Source organism: Sus scrofa, chromosome 8 (genome assembly GCF_054392235.1).
Source record: "Sus scrofa isolate SSC_HxYL_T2T_F1_AM1 chromosome 8, Sscrofa_HxYL_maternal_Yorkshire_Landrace_v2.0, whole genome shotgun sequence".
Lineage (NCBI taxonomy): Eukaryota > Metazoa > Chordata > Mammalia > Artiodactyla > Suidae > Sus > Sus scrofa.
The window spans coordinates 37,971,750-37,995,555 of record NC_139390.1 but is presented as its reverse complement, the minus strand read 5'-3'; the positions used below and the strand labels follow the sequence as shown (position 1 = coordinate 37,995,555).

The window sequence follows — 23,806 nt, the reverse complement described above, 5'->3', positions numbered from 1 at the left end:
GTGGCTTGGGTTCAGTCCTTGACCTGAGAACTTCTGCATGCCACAGATACAGCCAGAAAAGAAAATAAAAGTAAAAGAAAGAAAGTGATTGATTGATCAGAACTGCACTTTTGGAGTTCCCGTTGTGGCTTAGTGGTTAACAAACCCAGCTAGTATCCATGAGGATGCAGGTTCAATCCCTAGCCTTGCTTAGTAGGTTAAGGATCTGGCGTTGCCATGAGCTGTGGTGTATGTCGCAGACGTGGCTGAGATCCTGCATTGCTGTGGCTGCGGTGTAGGCCAGCAGCTGTAGCTCTAATTCGACCCCACATGCTGTGTATGCAGCCCTAAAAACACAAGACAAAAGACAAAAAAAAAAAAAAAAAAAAAAAAAAAACCAAAAAACTGCAGCTTTGTTAAACTTGGTCTCTGTTTATAAAATGGGGACCATAGCAGTGAGATCTCAATACCCACAATCCTGAAACCTGGTTAATCACTTCAGGGTCCAATTAAAATAACAGTTATCAGCTGGTATTGGGATTATAATTTGTGTTTGGCCAGTACAACTGCGTAAAAAAATCCAGACCAAACAAAGATCTTGTATTTTGTTCTTTGTATTTTTCCCTTCCTCAGTCAGGGAAAGCCTGTGTGTTTGCTAGGCCAAAAGCCATTGCTGTTTGTTTTTTTTTGTGTTTGTTTGTTTTTATAAACGGCTAAAGCAATGGTGGAAAACTTGCATGTTTAGAGGCCCAGGTGGGGCTCAGGGTCCACTAGGTTCGGCTCAGGACTGCCAGCCTGCAGCTCCCAGGGCGGTCCGTGCCCTGGTTCCGCCCCTGCACCCAGGTCACAGATGGGGGAGGAGAGGACCAGAGCATGTGCTGTGGGAAAGAAGCTGGTTTCATAACACTGGACTCCTCAGGAAATGTGACTGTGGTAGAGGGTTCGCCTCCCATTAAAGGCCATCTGAAATAAAACAAAACAAACAAAAACCCAAGATTAAAGCTGACAGTCTTGAGTTCCCATTGTGGCGCAGTGGTTAACAAATCTGACAAGAACCATGAGGTTGCAGGTTTGGTCCCTGGCCTCGTTCAGTGGATTAAGGATTCGGTGTTGCTGTGAGCTGTGGTGTAGGTCGCAGACACGGCTCGGATCCCACTTTGCTGTGGCTGTGGTGTAGGCTGGCAGCTACAGTGTTGATTAGACCCCTAACCTGGGAACCTCCATATGCTGTGGGTGCGGCCCTAAAAAGACAAAAAAATAAAAAATAAAAATAATAAAAAAAATAAAGCTGACAGTCTGAGTCCATCTTTATTGGCCAGCTTGCTTCTAATCCCATGGAGAGATTGGTCTGGGGGCAGTAGGGATAGGGGCGTGCTCTGAGGATGCTGTGGGAGATGGCAGTATCCATCTTTCCTTAAGAAAGATGTCCCAAGGGTTAAGAAGGTGCACCAAAAAAATAAAATAAAAAATAAAAAAAAAAAGAGGAGTTCCCATCGTGGCGCAGTGGTTAACGAATCCGACTAGGAACCATAGGGTTGCGGGTTTGATCCCTGGCCTCACTCAGTGGGTTAAGGATCCAGCGTTGCCGTGAGCTGTGGTGTAGGTTGCAGACGCCGCTCGGATCCCACGTTGCTGTGGCTCTGGTGTAGGTCGGCGGCTACAGCTCCGATCCGACCCCTAGCCTGGGAACCTCCATATGCCACAGGAGCAGCCCAAAGAAATAGAAAAAGACAAAAAAAAAAAAAAAAAAAGAAAGGGCACCGATATGCAGGGGCTTGGCACAGAGTGGTGGCACAGACTCTGTGGGAACACAGATGCCACTGCTTAACCAGTGGCCTTGGTGGACTTTCCACCATAGACCTTCCAATGGCTGCCAGGGGTTGGGGTGGTGCTAGAACCAGTAAGTCTGGAAGACCCATGAGCTCTTCTGATTTGCTCTGTTTCTTTCAACACTTGGGACCTTCATGGGGGAGCCTTTGTAATGACCTGAGATGAATCTGCTGCCTCTTGGTGGGATGGGGGCTTGAGATTTAACTTGAATTAAAGACAATAATGTAAAGTGACATTTCCTACATATTCGAGCCTATGGGGTAAAGTTCATTCTTGCTGTTATAATAGTGAAAAATTGGAAATGATTTTTATGTGAAATAATGAAGACTAGCTTAAATTATGGCAATCCAGGCCATAATGCATAGAACTAGATTGCTTTGCAAAAAGATGTTTATCATGTACTAGTATATGAAAAACTCAGATTATAATATAGCAAGTATAGTTTGATCCCACTTTAATTTTTAAAAAAAGAATATTGACATGCATATGTGTCTTCATAAAAATATGGGTAGAAAAAGTCTGGAAGTAGGTAGTACAAATGTTAATAGTGTGTTTCTATGTTGTTGAGATTATGAATGATGTTCTTATTTATTGTATTTGTTCTTGATGGCTGGTATTACCTTGCTAATCCTAAAAAAAAAAAAAGGAATATTTTGAAAACCTTAGGCTTTAAACTTATTTATTTTTTTTTCTTTTCAGATGGTATTGCAGAAATATGAATAGAAGCAAAGCAGAGCAACTCCTCAGAAGTGAAGTAAGTGTTTGTACTTGTTTTGAGGGTTTGGTTTCAGCACAGATGAATTGTAATGAATCCCCGATTAGCAATTTCACGTACTTCTGTTTCGAAAGCCTAAAAAATAACCACAAGTTTGGGTTTTTTTTTTTTAAATCAGAGTAGAGATTGGTGTGTTATTTTCCTGGGGCTGCTGTAACAAAGCCACCCCAAACCGGTGGCTTAAACAATGGAGTTTATTGTGTCATGGCTCTGGAGGTTAGAAGCCTGAAATCCAGATGCCAGCAGGCTTGGCTCCTTTGGGGGCTGTTAGAGAGGGGTCTGTTTCAGGCTTCTCTCCCTTTGTCCCTGTGTTTTTCCCTCTGTGCATGTCTGGCTCCATGTCCAAATCCCCCCCCCCCTTTTTTTGGCCACCCCCACTGCATATGGAAATTCCCAGGTTAGGGATTGACCCTGAGCCACAGCATTGAGAAGATCAGATCCTTCACTCCATTGAGCCACCAGGGAACTCCCAAATTTCCCTTTTCTGTGGAGTCCAGTCATATTGGGTTAGGGCCAACCCTAGTAACCCCATTTTCACTTGATTCCTTCTGAAAATCTCCATAGAAGCTCTGTCACCTTCTGGGATACTTGAGGTTAAGACCCCAGTGTATCTATTTTGAGGGGAAAACAAATCCATAACCATAGGTAATAGCTATACACGGGTAACATTTTCTCTACTCTCTTCACTGATTTATCATTTGCTACCTTGATGTTAGTACTTATATGTGCTTTTTCCTTTTGCTTGGAGTTGGTAGTTGTTAAATAGTTTATGTCAATGTTATGTGCCGTCTTTTAAACATGATGTTTTAACAAAATATTTAGTTGCCTTTAGAAATGTGCTCAAATTCTTACACTTTAGAAGGAAATGAAGTAAAAAAGGATGAATTCGAGTGTAGAGGGAACCCAGGGAACTGGAAAAGAGACCCACCCGAGTCGAGCTGTGACTTTTCTAGTCTGCTTCTCACGCCTGTAAAACAGGGAGTTTGGATTAGAATATGATCTCTACAGTTCTCTGCATTTAGGATCTAGTTAATCTTTTTTTTTTTTTCTTTTTTCTTTTTAGGGCCACGCCTGCGGCATATGCAAGTTCCCAGGCTAGGGGTTGAATTGGAGCTGCAGCTGCTGGCCACACCAGATCTGAGCCACATCTGCAACCTACACTACAGCTCATGGCAACGCTGAATCCTTAACCCACTGGGTGAGGCTGGGGATCAAACCTGTGTTCTCATGGATGCTAGTCAGGTTCATTTCTGCTGAGCAACAACGGGAATTCCCAGGATCTAGTAATTCTATTTGGTCTTAGTTCCCAGTCTGTGACACCGGTACTTTCTCATTTAATCTCCTGCTTGTTACCCCCAGTCGAGTTCTATTTAGTTGGGCACTTATTTCTGTAATTTATGTTAAGAGAGCAATACGAGGTGACTTTGCTTGACTCAAATCCTCGACTCCCCAGGATTCTTACGTGCCTCCCTGGTGACCCCACACTGAGAGGTGGTAGCTAGAAGGCCTGGGGTCCAAGTCTTGGCTCTGCTACTTACTAGCTATTTGGCCTGGGGTATGTTTCCAACCATTCTCTGTCCCATTTCCTTACCTGTAAGCAGGTAAGGGGATACTGAAGGTACCTGCTTTGCAGGACTGTTTTGGGCACTGAGTAAATCCACATGTTAGAACATATTCAGGCAGAATAAGTTTTCCATCAATATGTGTTTTACTGACTGATCAACGGTTATGATCATTGTCGCTAATTGTTCTGATCAGATTTATTTGTGAGGCTTTCATGCCATTGTCTTCCCTAGGAATAGGAAGAAAATTTATTTTATTTTCATCTGTTAAACGCCCTTTTAGGAGTTCCCTGGTAGCCTAGCAGTTAAAGGATACAGCATTGTCACTGCTGTGGCTCAGGTTTGATCCCTGGCCCAGGAACTTTTGCATGCTGTGGGCACAGCCAAAACACACACACACACACACTTGCATTTTAAAGCATTTTCAGGGCTAGATGTTGACTGTGGGGTTATTGGTGGAGACGTGTTTGAGGTTCTGTTTCTCGATCTTTGGCTTCCAGCCTGCTAGGGATTCATCTTTTGGTCATTCAGTGATGTTGCAGTGTGCTTTTCTCTGCTTAAGTGTCTTTGGCCTCCATATCTTCTCTTGTAAAGAGTGATATTTAACATCAATTTCCAGGGGAATTAAGGATTTTTTAAAATGTTCTTTATAAAGAGCACTGAACTTACCAGAAAAATACTGTGTGGATAGAAGATGATATTAATTCAGAGCTTATAGCAAACATGAAAAATGTATGAAATGAAACTCAGTTCTTAAGAAATACATTTTTTTTTTTTAGTAACTGTTTCCCCCCATGGCCGGGACATAAGGAATTGCAAAATCTTGTCTGTTAGTTCTTTTTTTTTTTTTTTTCCAGTCCTTTTAGGGCTGAACCCACGGCATGTGGAGGTTCCTAGGCTAGGGGTCAAATTGGAGCTGTAGCCACTGGCCGACACCACAGCCACAGCAACTTGGGATCTGAGCCTCATTTGTGATCTACACCACAGCTCACGGCAACACTGGATCCTTAACCCACTGAGCAAGGTCAGGGATTGAACCTGTGTCCTCATGGATACTAGTCAGATTCGTTAACCACCGAGCCACGAAGGGAATTCTTGTCTGTTAGTTCTGACAGGGCCCTGAGAGATATTTTGTTGAAATGTCTCATACTAGTGTGTGTGAAGATTTTGATTGTGGGGAATTTCAAGTGTGCATTCTTGAACTAGTCCCTTGGCCCAGTAATGAGGAGTGTAAGGTCACGTGAATGGGAGAAAGTCATGGGTATGGCTTACCTATTGGTAAGTTGTGATTTTTCCAAAGCAGATTTTCTAGGCAAAGGCTCATAATCACAAAATCATAAGATTGGGTTTTGGGATCTTCTCTATGGGCATTGATATCTGTTATTGAATTGAAAAAAAATTTCCTTAACTTGAATTTTAGGATAAAGAAGGTGGTTTTATGGTAAGGGATTCCAGTCAACCAGGCATGTATACGGTCTCTCTTTATACAAAGTTTGGAGGGTAAGTAATCTCTGTCTCTCTTATTCTCTTTTTATTTTAAATTCAGAGCTTTGTAAGAAGTTCTTATATAGCTTGTATAGATTCCTAAATTTTAAAAGATAAACTGTGATTTGGCGTTAAAAAATCTGTACTTGATTTCTAAAGTCTATACTCTTGTTATATTAATATCTAGTAATTTTCCTTATAGTTTTCCATATATATGGAAATATATATTTATATGTATTTTAATATGTATATTATAATATAATATAATATAATATAATTTATGTATTATAGGATGTGATGGAATGTAGTATTATATTATGTATATAAAATATAAATATATATTTATATTTGTTGAGAATATATATATATACATACATACATATATATATACATATATATATGTATGTATTTGTTGAGAATGGCTACAGAGCCTTAAGCAACATTCAGGAGATAATTACTCTGCACTGTGCTAAACACCAAGGATATCATAATGAGCTGAGGAGACACTGACCCAGCCCTGCAGTAGGTTAGCGGGGCTTCTTTCAGACAAGCAAACAGGCAGTGATGATGTATGTAGGTGCTCTCTGGGGAGGAGTGTGTGCGTGCATGCGTGCGTGCATGCGTGTGTGTGTGTGTGTGTGTGTGTGTGAGGATGGGAGATACATATCCCAGACACATTTGAGTTAGGCATTAATGCTGCCTAGTGACATCCACTCTGAGACCCGACGGGTGAGGCGGGCGGAAGTTGGAGGAAGGGGAAAGAGGGTTTCTGACACAGGAAATCACCTGGACCCAGAAGTAAGGGAGCATTTGGTGAACTGGTGAAAGTGTATCGTGGCTGGCTTGTAGAATGTGAGGGGCAGGGTCGGGGTGGGGAGGAGAGAGAAGCTGCCGAGATGAAAGTGGAGGGCAGGTCACATCCAAGTCAAAGAGTCTGAGCTTTATCTTAACAGCAGCAAGAATTTGCTTCAAAGGGTTTTTAGCAAGAGATGACTTGAGATGAACTGTGTTCTAGAAAGGTGTCTAAAATAGAATTTGCACATGTTTTTTGAGTCTCGTTTCTTCACTTTTCGAGGTCCTCTAGACATTTGCATGTTTACATCAACAGCAGGGACCAAAAGAAGTCATCAGCTAATAGTTATTTTGAGACTTTTAACTGTTGGTAAATGAAGTTGGTAAATGTTCTCTTTCACAGTCGCCTGCGGGGGCCCAAGTATGTTATCAGTGACAATTTAATAACTTCCATCTGCTAATTTGAAAGGCGAAGCTAAGAAGAACGTGGGGAAAAAGAAAATATGTGCAGAGAATAGAGGGGACCATATGTGGAAAACACTTTAAGAGCGAAGTTACGTTGTTTCTAACACATTTTGATTTTTGTTACAGAGAAGGTTCATCAGGTTTCAGGCATTACCACATAAAAGAAACAATGACATCCCCAAAGAAGTATTATCTGGCAGAAAAACATGCGTTTCCTTCAATTCCTGAGATTATCGAATATCATAAGCACAATGCAGCAGGTAAGTAAGCTGTTACAACCTGTTTCAAATAGAAAGTAGTGATTAAAATGATTAGCATTGTGATAAATTCTTCCTCGAGCAGGTTAGTATTGTAGTTAATTGTAGAATGTGATTTAAAATTATTGCCTATTAAGGAAATAGTATAGACAAAGAAAAATCAGAAATGATAACTTGAAAGAAGCTCTGTCTTGACCTTAAGACATGAGTTATTCTTACTGTATATGGCAAATGTTCACATTTCTGTGGTTTATATCCTTGGTACTGACAAAGATTGTGAACCGTCTCCTCGATCCATCTGTGTACTTTCCTGTAAAATCCGGTTTTCGCTAGAACCCTGCTGAGTCAGTTTAACCAGGACCTCTTACAGGACATCTGACATCTGAACACCCTCAGCATCTGATCAGGTTCCTCATCTTGCACCATCCAGGTGATGTCTGGTCACTCTGGTTTGTCTTCAGCAAGAACCTTGTCAGATTGGTTTAGCCAGAACCCCCACCCCCACCCCCGATCCCTGTGTGATTTTTCCCTTTAGTAATGTTCCATCCTTTCATCCCCACCCTTCTCTTTGGCTGTAAATTCCAACTTGCTTGTGCTGTATTTGGAGTTGAGCCCATCTCTCTACCCTACGCTAACATCCTATTGCAGTGGTCCCAATACGTACCACAGTGGTCCTGAATAAAGTCTGCTGAACCATCTTTATTTATTTTAAAAAAATTTTATTACGGTTGATTTACTGTGTTCTGTCAATTTCTGCTGTATAGCAAAGTGACCAGTCATGCATATATATACATAGTTTTTCTTCTATTATCTTCTATCATGTTCTGTCACAAGTGATTGGATGTAGTTCCCTATGCTATACAGCAGGACCTCATTGGTTATCCATTGTCAATGTAATAGTTTGCAGCTACTAACCCTGAACTCCCAGTCCATTCCACTCCTTCTCCTTCCTCCTTGGCGACCACTAATCTGTTCTCCATGTCTGTGTGTCTGTTTCTGTTCTCTAGATAGGTTCATCTGTGCCACAAGTTAGATTCCACATAGAAATGATATCATACCGTATTTGTCTTTCTCCTTCTGACTTACTTCACTTAGTATGATAATCTCCAGTTACATTCATGTTGCTGCAAATGGCATTATTTTGTTCTTTTTATAGCTGAGTAGTATTCCATTGTGTGTGTATGTGTGTGTGTGTGTGTGTATTACACCACATCTTTTTAATCTATTCATCTGTCGATGGACATTTATGTTGTTTCCATGTCTTGGCTATCCTGAAAGTGCTACAGTGAACATAGGGGTGCATGTATCTTTTTGAATGAAAGTTTTGTCAGGATATATGCCCAAGAGTGGGATTGCTAGATCATACGATAGTTCTGTATTAGTTTTTTGAGGTACCTCCATACTGTTTTCCATAGTGGTTGCACCAACTTACATTCCCACATTCCCACAAACAGTGTAGGAGGGTTCCCTTTTCTCTGCACCCTCTCCAGCATTTGTTATTTATAGACTTATTAATGATGACCATTCTCACTGGTGTGAGGTGGTACCTCATAGTAGTTTTGATTTGCATTTCTCTAATAATCAGTGATGTTGAGCATTTTTTCATGTGCCTGTTGGCCATCCATATGCCTTCTTTGGAGAAATGTCTGTTTAGGTTTCTGCCCATTTCTTAATTGGGTTGTTTGTTTGTTTGCTGTTTAAGTTCTATGCATTGTTTGTAGTTTTGGAGATTAAGTCATTGTCAGTTGCAACTATTTTCTCCCACTCTGTAGGTTGTCTTTTTGTTTTTTTGAGGTTTTGTTTGCTATGCAAAAGCTTGTAAGTTAGATTAGGTCTCATTTTGTTTGTTTTATTTTTATTTCTGTTGTCTTGGGAGACTAACCTAAAAAACATTTGTGTGGTTGATATCGGAGAATGTTTTGCCTATTGAACCATCTTTGGAAGTGTTGTTATTGAGTTATCCTGTGGCGCAGTGGGTTAAGCATCCACGTTGTTCCTGCAGCAGCTTAGGTCACTGCTGTGGCACGGGTTCAGTCCTTGGCCTGGGAACTTCCACATGCCATAGGCATAGTTAAAAAAAAAAAAAGTGTCATTGAAAAATCCAATCCATATCTTTGTCAGACTTGTCACAGACGCTGCCAGACGAGCAGCTTAGGTTTAAGCCTATGTTATAGGCTTCCAAAGACTAGAGTAATAGTGTCCCAGACAAGTTGTCTATCTTTCCAAACCTCCACTACACTTACCACCAGAGTGGGAGTAAACCAAACACCAAAACCAAAACCAGAAACCACGTTTATGCCAATTGAGGCTCCACAGGGTGAAACAGAAAGATTTCTAGCCTTTGACTTCAAAGATGTAACTCAGCAGGGGTTGGCCAAGTGTCCAACCCAATTTATGGAAAATTAACTTTTGAAATTTTATGGAATGCTTTTGCTGAATCTGTTGCTGTTTGTGACTCTTCACTTTTCTCAGATAATAAGAAGAACAGTTGTTGAGATATAATTTACACACCATAAAGTTCACCCATTTGATGTGTGCAACTCAGTGGTCTGTAAATTAGTATAGTTACAGAGTTGTGCCAACCATCACCATAATCTAAGATAATTTTCACCATCTCTTCAAAGAAATCTTGAACATATAGAGAGCAATCACCCACTAACCCACTAGGGCAGTCCAGCCTTAGGCAACCACTAATCTCCTTTCTGTCTCTACAGATTTACCTCTCCTGGATGTTTCATGTAAATGGAGTCATACAATATGTGGTCTTTTGTGACTAGTTTCTTTGAGCATAGTATTTTTTTACATTCCTCCATGTTGTAGCCTGTATAAGTACTCCTTCCTTTTTACTGATGAATAATAACCCATTGTGTGGATTTCGTTTATCCATTTTGTGTCATTCATCAGTTGATGGACATTTGGGCTGCTTCCACATTGTGGCTATTATGAGTAAAGCTGCTGTGAACATTTGTGTACAAGCTTTTGCATGGAAACAAGTTTTGTTTCTCTTGGGTACTTAACCTCAGAGTGGTTTTGCTGGATCATATAGGAGCTCTGTGTTTAACCTTTGAGGAACTAGTATCATCAATTTATCCCCCAAAGAACCTTTTCTTATCTCTTATTCTGTTCTTTTTTAGTGTTCACATTCCCCTAAATCTTTTTGTTGTTGTTGTTCTTGTGTGCGTTCTTCACCATTACCTCAGTTCATTCATTTAAGAAACATGTATTAAGTGCCTACTGCATGCCAGGAACTGCATCAGGCTCAAGGAGACTGTGGTGACCTCTGTGGTTATTGATCGATCTCTCCCAGATTTTACCATCTGGTGGGAGAGACAGAGGAGTACATAACATTAAATTACTATGAGATATAGGAGTTTCTGCTATGGTGCAGTGGGTTAAGAATCCAACTATAGCTGTCACCGTGGAGGTGCGGGTTTGATTCCTAGCCCTGGGCCATAGGTTAAAGGATCCCGCATTGCCATAGCTGTGACCTAGGTCACAGCTGTGGCTCAGATTCAGTCCCTGGCCCAGAAACTTCCATATGTTGTGGGTGTGGCCATTAAAAAAATTATACTATGTGATATGCTGTAGGAGAGGAAATATACCGTGCTATGGGTGTTTATAGGAGAGATACCTGGGATTTCATATTTAGTGCTGTAAGCAACTTAAGTTAAAGGATTTAATATATCTCACTGATTTCCAGTAGATGGTATTGCCAGTAAATATCCTAGAGCTCAGTTTTTATGCTAAGATTACAAATACTGAGTCACGTCAGGTGAATCACTTTAATTTTAGTAGACTACTATAATTCCACCTTATAATTCAAATCATGGAGTTCCTTGTGGCGCAGAGGAAATGAATCCAGGTAGGAACCATGAGGTTTCAGGTTCCTTCCCTGGCCTCGCTCAGTGGGTTAAGAATCCGGCATTGCCGTGAGCTGTGGCGTGGGTCACAGATACGGCTCAGATTTGGTGTTGCTGTGGCTGTGGCGAAGGCCAGCAGCTATAGCTCCGATTGGACCCCTAGTCTGAGAATCTCCATATGCCATGGGTGCAGTCCTCAAAAAGACAAAAACAAAACGAAACAAAACAAATCTCATGCTGGAAAAGAATAGGATATAGTAATTAATAATAATTGTTGGAAACCTTTGAACATCCTTTAAAGAGTTTGCAAAGACAATATGCTAGCATAGTACCTGAGAAACACTGTATTTCCTTTGTGTGTATGCTAGACACAGAACTTTACCCAATATTATGTGATAATCTGTAAGGGAAAAGAATCTGAAAAAGGTTGGAATTGTGTATATGTATACCTGCCTCACTTTGTTGTACAGCAGAAATAATCACAACATTGTATAAATAGTTATACACTTTTTTAAAAAAATAGTGTTAGTGAATAAAAGCATATGTCTATAAAAGCTATATAAAATATGGAATTGTCAACTCAGAGAGTAGTGAAACTGAGTTCCCCACTGCAAAGGCTTTAGTCTTTCAGGCCTCCCTCGAGTCCCACAGAGCAGGCTCAGGCAGTGAGCAATTAGAGTCGCAGGACCCCTAATTCCTCCTGAAGGGACATAGATACCAGTTGGATGCCTGTCTTTGAGTTGCTCTGCAGAAACTAAGACCCCATCCAGGTGGAGGTTGGTGACCATGTGCTGACCACAAGCATGTAGACCCCAGGTGTTTGGAACCAAAAAGCTGATGATTAAGATCCCTGAAATATCACTATTACCTCCCACCAGCCAATCAAAAGATGGTCCACAGGCTGATCACTCATCCTATGATCCTCTCCCTTAACACTGTTTTATTATTATTATTATTATTATTATTGTCCTTTTAGGGCCACGCCCACAGCATATTAAGTTCCCAGGCTAGGGGTCAAATCGGAGCCATAGCTCCTGGCCTACACCACAGCCACAGGAATGCGGGATCCGAGCTGAGTCTGCAACCTACATCACAGCTTGTGGCACTGCCGGATCCTTAACCCACTGAGAGGGGCCAGGGATCGAACCAGCATCTTCATGGATACTAGTCGGGTTCATTACTACTGAGCCATGACAGGAACTCCAACACTGTCTCTAAAACCCCTTTTGGAAAGCCATGGGGGAGTTCGAGTCTTTTGAATACAAGTCACCCATTCTCCTTGCTTGGTCCAGCAGTAAACCTTTCTCTGCTCCAAACTCTGGCATTTTGGTTTGTTTGGGCTCACCATGCCTTGAGCACACGGACTTGGGTTTGACAACGCTGGGATCATCTTTCTTGCTGCCCTCCTCTCTTTTTGTTTTTCGCAGCACCGAGCTGTGTGTGCCCACTGAGCACGAGCACTAAGTGAATAAATGAATGTATTTGACAAGTGAGTTTCTAGTTTAGCACTTTACCATGCAGAATGATTTAAGCATGAATTCAACTGCAATACCCTCTTTGGTTTCTAGGACTTGTCACAAGGCTGCGGTACCCAGTGAGTGCAAAGGAGAAGAATGCACCAACCACTGCAGGATTCAGCTACGGTAACTCCTTTTGTTGTTGCCTGGTTAATTTTCCTTGAAAGGAGCCCATGATCACAAGACCAGTTTAGCAGGGTAGAATTCCAGTGGGTGGAACTGTTTTCTTTTATAAATTTACAGTGTGAGTTGTCATATGATTATACTTACAGCTGTAGTAACCCTAAGTTTTCCGTGTTCATTGTTGTTCATTATTTGGCAGAAAACTGTCAGTGAAAAATGAACATTGCCCTGTTACTTCTAAAATGGATCAAAGCCTTTCCTGGTTCTCACCGGCTCAGTTGGTACCTCACTTGATATAAAGATGGAGGTAATAGGGCAGGCACCTGACTTGATTGTCTTTGTGCTACAGCCTTTAAACAGGTTAAACTCTTTCCAACTTGATGGAATTGAAACAGAAAAAAAACCTAAGAGGGAAGATTGGTAAAGGAGGAAGTTTTTTTTGTTGTTGTTTTTTTAAGTACCTTTATTGTTCAAGCTCCGTTATCATTAGCCTATTACATAGCATCTTCTTGCCTTCTTCAGTTCCCTTCGTTTTTTTTTTTGCCGGCTGAGAAAGGGTGGAAAGCCACCTTGTATAGTTTACACGCAGGTTGCAAGTCTGCTCTGTGGTTACCAGTATTTGTATTATCTTGGAACTTTGAGATTGACCCGAATTGGAGTGTCTTTGTTTCCCACCGGACCAGTGCCCTGTTCTCCTGATTACATGCTATCACTTCCCTCCTCTGTCTCACAGAAAAATGGGAGATTAACCCTTCAGAGCTGACCTTTATGAGGGAGCTGGGGAGTGGACTGTTTGGAGTGGTGAGGCTGGGCAAGTGGCGAGCTCAGTACAAAGTAGCCATCAAAGCTATTAGGGAAGGCGCCATGTGTGAGGAAGACTTTATAGAAGAAGCTAAAGTGATGATGTAAGTTTCTGCATTTTTTTTTTTCAGTTCCCCTTTTTGTATTAAACACTGGCCCCTCAACCTGCTCATACCCTGGGCAGTTTCTTTCCCTGCAGTAACTGTGTGTCTGCATGACTTCCCTCCCAGGAAACTGACACACCCGAAGCTGGTACAACTTTATGGTGTATGCACCCAGCAGAGACCCATTTACATCGTTACCGAGTTCATGGAAAGGGGCTGCCTTCTGAATTTCCTCCGGCAGAGACAAGGCCATTTTAGTAGAGATGTGTTGCTGAGCATGTGTCAAGATGTGTGTGAGGGGATGGAGTACCTGGAGAGAAACAGCTTCATCCACAGGGACCTGGTAATCACACGCCACCTGCATTCCCATTCACTAGCCCGATTCCTTTGTAATCCGGGTCATCAGCAAATGAGCCATGATGTGTTCATACCCAGTTTTTGTTCTCAACAACATTTCACCATTATTTATTTATTTATTCTTGTCTTTCTAGAGCCACACCCGTGGCACATGGAGGTTCCCAGGCTAGGGGTCACGTTGGAGCTACAGCTGCCGACTTACACCAGAGCCAAAGCAATGCCAGATCCGAGCCGTGTCTGCGACCTACACCACAGCTCACAGCATCGCTGGATCCTTAACCCACTGAGCAAGGCCAGGGATCGAACCTGCAACCTCATGGTTCCTAATCGGATTCGTTTCCACTGAGCCATGACGGGAACTCCACCATTATTTTTAAACCTGGCAAATTTAACTTGTCCCTTGGAGTTCCTGCTGTGGCTCAGCAGGTTAGGAACCTGACTAGTATCCATGAGGATGTGGGTTCAATCCCTGGCCTCACTCAGTGGAATAAAGATCTGGCATTGCTGCAAGTTGTGGTGTAGGTCATAGATGCACCTTGGAGCTGGCATTGCTGTGTCTGTGGCATAGGCAGGTAGCTGCAGCTCTGATTTGACCCCTAGCCTGGGAACTTCCATATGCTGCAGGTATGGCCCTAAAAAGACAAAAAGGCAAAAAGAAAAAAAAAATTATTTAAAAAATAAATTTATTTAGAAAAAAAATTAACTTGCCCCAGAATTTTAACAGAACGATCTTTATTGAATCTAATGCCTATAATATATAATTACATAGGCACCCACATCAATAATGCATACTTATATAGGTAATAGTTACACCGGTAAGTCACCATACACGAATATTTGACCTTTATCAGAATGCCATGAGATAGCGAGTCATAACAGATTTTCTGACCACCATAGCCTTAATAGAGAAGAAAATTGCATCAGAAAGTAAAATGACTTGCATGTGGTGTCAAATGGGGAAGTGATTCATCCTTTGACCCAACCTCTTTTCCATTTCACACGCTATAAGCAGACACTATAAGGGAAATCCTCTGTTTCCTATTCTTTAAGTCTCAAATCACTGGGAAGAGATGGAGGCTCATGTTAACTCTGGAAAATACCAGAAAAAGCAATCCTCTATTACCTGTTTTAAATTATTGTCATGGAGGCACTTCTTAATTTTTCCTCTCTCTTAACTCTGTCTCCCTTTCTCCTCCATTCTTTTTTTCTTCTCTGAGCTTCCCAAATGTGTCTGTTTTCAGTATGTTCCTAGACCATCAGTCCTGTGTAAGGATACCACGGACTATCATTAATTATAATTATCATGCCATGCCTTAGATCCTTAGAACTTGTGCTGTAACTGAAAGTTTGTACCCTTTGACCACATCTCTCCATTGCCTATCCCCCAGCCCCTGGCAACCACCAGTATACCAGTATACTCGCTCTTTCTATAACTTCTATGTTTTTTCTCCTTAGATTCCATATATAAGTGATACCATACAGTATTTGTCTTTCTCTGTCTGGCTTATTTCACTTAGCATAATGTTCATCCATGCTGTTGCAACTGATAGGATTTTTTTTTTTTTTGGTCTTTTTGCCCTTTCTAGGGCAGCTCCTGCGGCATATGGAGGTTCCCAGGCTTGGAGTCTAATCGGAGCTGTAGCTGCCGGTCTACGCCAGAGCCACAGCAACGCAGGATCCGAGCCGCATCTGCAACCCACACCACAGCTCATGGCAACATCGGATCCTTAACCCATTGAGCAAGGCCAGGGATCGAACCCGCAACCTCATGGTTCCTAGTCGGATTCGTTAATCCATGGGAACTCCAGGATTTTCTTTTTATTATGTTGAGTAATAATCTATGGTTTATATACACCACATGGGCTTTATTCGTTCACTCATCGATGGACACTTACGTTGTTTCTATATCTTGACTGTTGCGAATAATGCTGCTATGAATATGGAAGTGCAGATATTTTTTAAGATACTGATTTTGTTTCCTTCCCAAATATATACTCAGAAGTGGGATGGCTGGATCATATGGTAGTTCTGTTTTTAATTTCTTGGGGAACCTCCAAACTCTTTCCCAGAGTAGCTATACTAATTTACATTTCCACCAACAGTATACAAGAGTTCCTTTTTCTCTACCTTTGCTTTCTTGAACGACGTTTGTCGTTTGTCGTCTTGTGTTTTTTTGTTGGTAGCCATTCTAACAGGTGTGAGGTTTTGTGGCTCATTGTGGTTTTGATTTGCATTTCCCTGATGATTAGTGATGTTGAGCCCCTCTTCAAGTATCTGTTGGCTATTTGTATGTCTTCCTTGATACAATGTGTATTCAGATCCTCTGCTCATTTTTCAGTCGGCTTATTTGCTTTTGTGCTGTTGAGTTGAAGGAATTCCTCATATATTTTAGATATTAACCCTTTTTCAGGTGTCTGGCTTACAAGCATTTTTTTCCCATTCTATAGTTTGCTTTTTCATTTTGTTTCCTTTGAAAAGACTTTTTTTGGCTGGCATGGCCCTAGTTACTTATTTTTGCCTTTGTTGCCTGTGCTTTGGTGTTTGTCGCCTGTGCCTTTGTTGCCTCCTTTGCTTTGCACGAGACTTTTTACCTGTCTTTTTACCCATTCCTTCTTTATTTATTTATGTATTTTTACCCATTCTTTAAAGTAAATGTTGATGATAGTCCCATGGCGGGGGGGGGGGGATTTTATAAAGCGACGTCTCTGCAAATGGTGACTGGATTACACTAAATTTAATATAAACATAACTTAGGTTTTTCTACTTTTATCATGGAACTTTGTAACTAATATACCATTTTAATGTTGTTTTCCAGGCTGCCAGAAATTGTCTAGTAAATGAAGCAGGAATTGTGAAAGTATCTGATTTTGGAATGGCCAGGTAAGGCTAAGTAAATGTGAATATTTTCTATAAATTTTGGATTAAATTAATATAAAACTGTAACCTTTCCCTTCAGGGTAAAGAAAGCCTGACTATTGCTTGGCAGTCTAGCTGTGTCAGCTTCTTCCTCTGAAGCTTCTTTAAGAGCTGTTTTGAGTCATCTTTTATTCTATTAACAAAGCAGTAGTAGTACCCATCATATTTGTATAGGTGAACTAATTATTTCTGCTTCTTAGTGGTTTTGATATAAAGTTAGGACATAAAATTAGATCATCTATATTTTGAAAGGTTTCTTTGCTGAATTTGCCTTTTTCCTGTTAGCTTTGACTTTTTCTCAGGTAAACTCTTGAGCAATTATGACTACTTAATGCTTTATTATGTGACTTCAGTTGATGTGTGCATTCGCTCATAGAATTGATAAGCATGGAAATAATCTGCACTGATGAAGCAGAAAGGAAATCATGTTAGCCATTCAGAAAGAAAATAAATTAAAAAAAAAAAACCAGAAAGAAAATAAATATATGAAAATAACAATATACATTGTCTTGTTATAAATCATTCTTTCCACTAGGTGGCAGTATAGCCTGTTAAATACACTGCTCCCTTTTCTCCCTGGTGGGGATTAAATTTCTAGACTTGTTTTGATAGAAATGTGTTTGGGGTAAAGGTTTTGGAATACACAAATCTGTCATGTTCTTATTCTCTTAATTTTTATAATTTTAATAGGGTGTTAAAAAAGACCTTTAAAAAGTATTTCGTGGAGTTCCCATCATGGTGCAGCAGAATGAATCTGAGCAGGAACCATGAGGTTGCGGGTTCAGTCCCTGGCCTTGCTCAGTGGGTTAAGGATCTGGCATTGCCGTGAGCTGTGGTGTAGGTTGCAGATGCAGCTCAGATCCCACGTTGCTGTGGCTCTGGTGTAGGCCGGGGGCTGTAGCTCTGATTCGACCCCCAGCCTGGGAACCTCCAGATGCCATGGGTGTGGCCCTAAAAAGCAAAAAAAAAAAAAAAAAGTATTTCATTTGTCCTTTTTTTCTCTCCTTCCTCTGTCCGTTCATTCATCTGTACATCCATCCATAAAAAAATAGGTGCCTGCTATGTGCATAGCATTAGAGATTAAACCCTAACAGAGGATAAGGCATTGGAGACCCTGCCCACATGCAGCTTAAATTCATCAGAAGAGTGAAACATAAGCCCTGAGAACTGCTAAGAGGGGCAATCCCGGAGTGAGGGGATGGAACAGGGGTCAGTAAACACAGTCCCTGGGCCACATCTGATTCACCACCTCTGTACTGACTGTGAGCCAAACGGGGTGCTCACCTTTTTTAATTTGGGAAAAAACTTTTTAAAATGCCATGTGGGAGTTCCTGTCATGGCTCAGTGGTAATGAACCTGACTAATATCCATGAGGACCTGGGTTTGATCCCTGGCCTCGCTCAGCAGGTTAAGGATCTGGCATTGCTGTGAGCTGTGGTGTAGGTTGCAGATGCAACTTGGATCCGTCATTGCTGTGTCTGTGGTGTAGACTGGCAGCTACAGGTCTGATTCAACCCCTAGCCTGGAAACATCCATATGCCCATATGCCATAGGCGCAGCTCTAAAAAAGTCCAAAAAAAAAAAAAAAAAGATCTTTAAAAAAAAAAGAAAAGCCGTTTGTCAAAATGGGGCCAGAACTGCTGCCCTAAGGGCAGCAAAGACCCAGTGCCCTTGTTTGCTGTCTATGAAGATGTTTTGTGTCTCACCGGCAGGCCTCCAATTTCACATTTGACTTTCACAGGCTGGGTTTTTAAAAAAACCTGTGCTTTTGCGTCGGCCCTTCTAAAGTATTCACTATAGGCTCATTTCAGACGGACAGACGCCCATGGTGGCATTGCCACCACCTTTGTCTAGGCAGCAAAGGAAGTTCGTGTACTTACTTGAATATTTTCTCATGGAGCTTTTGGAAAATGACTTTATAGGTTCCTATAATACGTAAACATATTCCTCTCGTAAATACATACTGAACACATTACATAAAGGGCTGAGGAACCCATATTTACCCCCGCAGTTAAGGATCCTCCTTCAGGGTAACCAGCGTTACCAGTTGGTGTGTGTCCTTCCAGAAGGACATAAATATGCTCCCAGAGGAAAATGATGTGGTGTTGTTTTGAGTGTGTGTGTGGTGGCGGGGGGGACGGCATGGTGTGTATACATATATAGTCTCCACCGTCTGCATACGTCATTTTGCACTTGGCTCTTTTTATTTGCTGTCGTTTCAAGTCGTGCTCTGTGGACACATGGGGGGTGAAATAAAGCACGTGGGTTCCAAACACTTTGCACCACTTCCTTTAGAGCAGCTTTGCTTTTTAGATGTTTTTCATGTGGGGCCTTTGGGTAAGATTTTGTCAAAAGAATAAAATTGGTTACCAGAAATAAAAAAAGTTTGCAAAACCCTTTTATTGTATCCTGCCTCCACTGCCTGCTCAAAGAAAAACAGAAAAGTGAAAGTGCAGCTCGAACGTTCCCACGCATCCATCTCAAGCCCTTGGGGGAGGTGGCACCAACCAGGCGTGGCCACGGAGGCAAACATCTCGCCTCAGCTGGCTGCCTGTTGGCCTTGAGTCAACGGTGTCTTTGATCCTAAGGGGGGGAAAAATGAAAGGAACATACCCAAAACACAGATCGTAACTCAGTGTCTCACGCCAGGTATGTTCTGGATGATCAGTACACGAGTTCTTCCGGTGCTAAATTTCCTGTGAAGTGGTGTCCACCCGAGGTGTTTAATTACAGCCGTTTCAGCAGCAAATCAGACGTCTGGTCATTTGGTAAGACTCCGACTCCCCTCTCCCTCAGCTCTGCTCTGAAGAGGAGGTGGGTGCATCCTTTGGCAACCCGTATTTCTCCCCTGCCACCCTTCCAGGTGTTTTAATGTGGGAAGTATTCACTGAAGGCAGGATGCCCTTTGAGAAAAACACCAACTATGAAGTGGTAACCATGGTTACTCGCGGCCACCGACTCCACCAGCCGAAGCTGGCGTCCAAATACGTATATGAAGTGATGCTGAGATGTTGGCAGGAGGTAAAACATCTTCTGTGTGCTTTCTTCCTGAGGCTCTCAAGTACTCAGAGGCCTGGACAGGGGAGATTACAAACGTATAGCCTTTTCCTTTCTTTCTCTTTCTTTTTTTTGGCTTTTTAGAGCCACACTCACAGCATATGGAAGTTCCCAGGCTAGGGGTTGAATCGGAGCTCCAGCTGCCAGCCTACACCACAGCCACGGCAACCCCAGATCCCTGACCCACTGAGCGAGGTCAGGGATTGAACCAGCATCCTCATGGATACTAGTCGGATTTGTTTCCACTGCACCACAACGGGAACTCTCAAAAGCGTGTAGTCTTTATAGCCTAGAGGATGGGTGCATGTTGTATGTGATTTCAGATTCTAAGTAGGAAACCACTCTTCTCAGCTCGGTCTGAATAATGGGAAGAAGATGCAAAGAAGTAGAAAACACTGATAATTAAGCTAGTAAATTCCCAAGTGGGGATCCTGCCACAGTTGCCTGCACTGAGGACTCAGCGAAGAAGCACAGAGAAGCAGCTCTTTGTTCAGTGGGCCTCGTGTTGTGAAAATATTTTTCTTTCACCAGCGAGGGGTTCTTTTTCCGAACCTCACCTTCCTCAGATCTCGTTATTCACCGTCTTTGGGAGTCTTCCTTCTCCACGTGTTGAAATGTCCCCTCATATAAGAGATCAGACACCAAAATGACTTTTGACAGAAAATAATAACATTAGCTCACAGGTACTAGGCGCTAGGCTCTGTGCTAAGTGCTTTCCGTTTAGTTCTCGAAATAACCCTTTGAAGTGTGGAAACTTTTACTGTGACCACTCTGTGGATGAGAAAACCCAGGTGATGATGGCCCAAGGCCACTTAGCTACAGAGAAGCAGAGTCCCGTCCGACTCCAGAGCCCATGCTCCCGGCCACTGGCTATGGTGCCTGCTCAAGAGCATTGACTGGGATGGGCAGAGGCCTCATGGCCAAGGAGTGGTGCCCTAGGGGGAGAGAGGACAGTGTGAGCCAAGGTAAGGTGGTGGGAATTCCCTTTGTGGCTCAGGGGTTAAGTGTCCAACATAGTGTCTGCGAGGATGCGGGTTCGATCCCTTAACTCAGTGGGTTAAGGATCCAGAGTTGCCGAAACTGCGACATAGGTCACAGATGTGGCTTGGATCCAGCATTGCAGCAGCTGTGGTGTAGACCTCAGCTGCAGCTCTGATTTGAGAACTTCCATGTGCTGCAGGTACAGTCTTAAAGAGAAAAAAAAAAAAAGATAAGCTGCTGGTAATGACCTTGGGGTGTGTACCCACAGGTGGAAATTGTTCTGATTGAGCATAGCACCCATGTGGGGGTTTTCATGGGCAGTAAAACTGGGTAATGAGGAAATGGGGAGTAACAGGTGCTAGAGGGCCCTGCAGAGAAGCAGGACTTGATTCTGCAGGGAATGAGAGTTTCCCTTAGGTTCTTGGGATGCAGAAACTACGTGGCAGGGAGGCTGGCGTCGCAGCAGCCGAGGCAGGGTGCATGAAATGTGTTTGGAGATGCCTGCGTGTCCCAGTCCCAAAGCAGGGAGTCCCTTGCTCCAGTGTGCCCTGCCCTCAGAGTTGAACAGCGAGGAATGATCTTCGGGATGGATTCTGGAACCCACAGCTTCTCTCTGATTTTGACTTCTAGAAACCAGAGGGAAGGCCTTCCTTTGAAGACCTGCTGCGCACCATAGATGAGCTAGTCGAATGCGAAGAAACTCTTGGAAGATAAGTGCTGCTGCAACCGGCAGCTTCCCGATTCCAAAGCACAAGCAAGAAATGGCACTTTGCGGCAAACCCTTAATTTATTTAGTGCTTGGACCTGCAGATTGTTTTACTTATAATGTAGAAACACCTGAAGCCTTTGATTCTAGACCAGCCTGAGCTCTGTGACTGGATCTTCTGGATTATGGAAATGCTGCCTTAGACGTGGTGGATAAAGACACCCACTTCTATTCATTCTGAAAGTACTGGAGTGCCTACTGCATGCTGGCACTGTGCCCAGGCCCCAGGGTCTGCTCATTTTAGGGGTGGGCTCATGCATGTTGGTGCCGGTGGAAGGCCAGGGTAGTTGAGGGGGGATAGCAGAGCCACATTTCAGCCACCTCTCTCTTCCCTGTGACTTCTACAGAAATCTGGGCTGGGGCATTGTCTAGTGGGTGGGTTCTGGATGACTCAGGAACCCACCTCAGATAAGTACCCAACTTTTTTTGAAACCTCTCTTTCAAGACTGCCATTAGTATTACATGAAAACATATTTGTATGCTGTATATATTGTAAATATATATAATATATAAAGTTATATATATTTATATGAAACATGAGTTGTCTTTTTTTGTTGTTTTTTTAGGGCCGAACCCATGGCATATGGAAGTTCCCAGGCTAGGGGTCAAATTGGAGCTGCAGCTGAGGACTACACCATAGCCACAGCAACTTGGAATCTGATCCCCATTTGTGACCTACACCACTGCTCACGGCAACGCTGGATCCGTAACCCACTGAGAGAGGCCAGGGATTGAACATGCATCCTCATGGGTACTAGTCGGGTTCTTAACCTGCTGAGGCACAGTGGAAATTCCAGAAGCATGAGCTGTCTTTTAACTGAAATGCTTAATTCTGTAATATATGAGCCAGCCTTCTCAGAACTAGAGGTTGTACCTTATAGCTTTCAACTCCTTTTCCCCTGAGGATCAAATTTTTCCTACTGAAGAGAAAAATGTCTGGACCCTTCAGTGGCTACTGCTCTCTCCTCAGTTAGCAGACATGTTTGTGGCTGCCTATCCAGCTTAAGCCCCCAACAGGGCCTATGTTTGGGCCAAGTGATTCTGCCCGAGGTATCCACAACTAATTGGAATTGGATGGAAAGTTGAACTAGGGGCAGTCCATCAGTTTTACATCTTAAGAATCTGTCCCAGGAGTTCCTGTTGTGGCTCAGCGGTAACAAATCCAACTAGTATCCGTGAGGACGTGGGTGCGATCCCTGGCCTTGCTCAGTGGGTTAAGGATCTGGTGTTGCCATGAGCCATGGTGTAGGTTGCAGACATGGCTCTGTTTCTGCGCTGCTGTGGCTATGGTAGAGGCCAGCAGCTACAGCTCCTATTCGACCCCTAGCCTGGGAACTTCTGTATGCTGGGGGTGCAGACCTAAAAAGCCCCCCCGTCCCAAAATCTGTCCCTGGACACAGATGCATAAGTGGAGGTGTGTGGGGCTCTGGAGCAGAAGGATCAGCTGATATTCAACACAAGGGCTACTCCCACTGCAAGAGGGACCCAGGAGCAAGCCAAGTTCTGGCCTCGTCCAGGAAGCAACCAGGAAAAATGGAGAGCGTGGCAGATTGAGTCAACTCCCAGACGGTGTTGGACTTGGGTTCCTGCCTCAGAGAGATTGTCTATGGTAGCTTCATAGTAGATCCCGCAATCGAGTTTACTAGAGTGGGTTTTGACCCTTGTGCTTTCTGACCGAGATGCCATCTGCGGTAGAGCTTTCATTTACTCATGAGCTCAGACGAAGACACACAATCTCCATCAGGAAAGCAAGGCCTCGTATTGGGCCACACGGTATTGTTGGTTTTGTGGGTGTAGAAAGCCCAGGAAGACATGGGACTTTTCCCTAAAAGTTCATTTGCTCTGGAGGCCATGAACCCCCCTCCCCGGCCACGCTGTGGGGTGTTGTGTGAACACCATAAGTAGTTCTTAGGTGAAAAAGCTACTTAATGACCAGTAGCAGGTTGTTTTGGTCAACAGCATCCTACCGAGCATCCCCCAGGAACAGCTAAGGTGGCTAAACCACAGTGCGCCAAGGAAACAGCCCACAGGGGGGCAAAGCTGGGTTCAGGAATTTAACCCCCTGGCTCCCCAGCAAGGAACAAGCCAGAACATGGGTGCCTGGCCTCAGGGTAGCACAAATACTATTCCCTGGCTGCCTATTTCCTCCAAGACTCCCTGCAGGCCTTAGTACATCAAA

At 42.9% G+C, this 23,806-nt stretch overlaps 1 protein-coding gene across 2 annotated transcripts in view; it reads left to right on the top strand.

Moving 5' to 3' along the window:
• TEC (tec protein tyrosine kinase) overlaps nucleotides 1-22,162 on the top strand; it is a 131,467-nt gene extending 109,305 nt beyond the window's left edge. For both annotated transcript variants that reach the window (XM_003128960.6, XM_013978655.3), the window contains exons 9-18: nucleotides 2,509-2,563; nucleotides 5,567-5,646; nucleotides 7,015-7,148; nucleotides 12,574-12,648; nucleotides 13,379-13,550; nucleotides 13,677-13,893; nucleotides 16,723-16,787; nucleotides 19,473-19,591; nucleotides 19,687-19,844; nucleotides 21,492-22,162. In XM_003128960.6, coding sequence (XP_003129008.1) covers nucleotides 2,509-2,563; nucleotides 5,567-5,646; nucleotides 7,015-7,148; nucleotides 12,574-12,648; nucleotides 13,379-13,550; nucleotides 13,677-13,893; nucleotides 16,723-16,787; nucleotides 19,473-19,591; nucleotides 19,687-19,844; nucleotides 21,492-21,575 — 1,159 coding nt within the window. In that variant the 3' untranslated portion in view covers nucleotides 21,576-22,162. The remainder of the gene's footprint in view (nucleotides 1-2,508; nucleotides 2,564-5,566; nucleotides 5,647-7,014; nucleotides 7,149-12,573; nucleotides 12,649-13,378; nucleotides 13,551-13,676; nucleotides 13,894-16,722; nucleotides 16,788-19,472; nucleotides 19,592-19,686; nucleotides 19,845-21,491) is intronic.
• The last annotated feature ends 1,644 nt before the right edge of the window (nucleotides 22,163-23,806 follow it).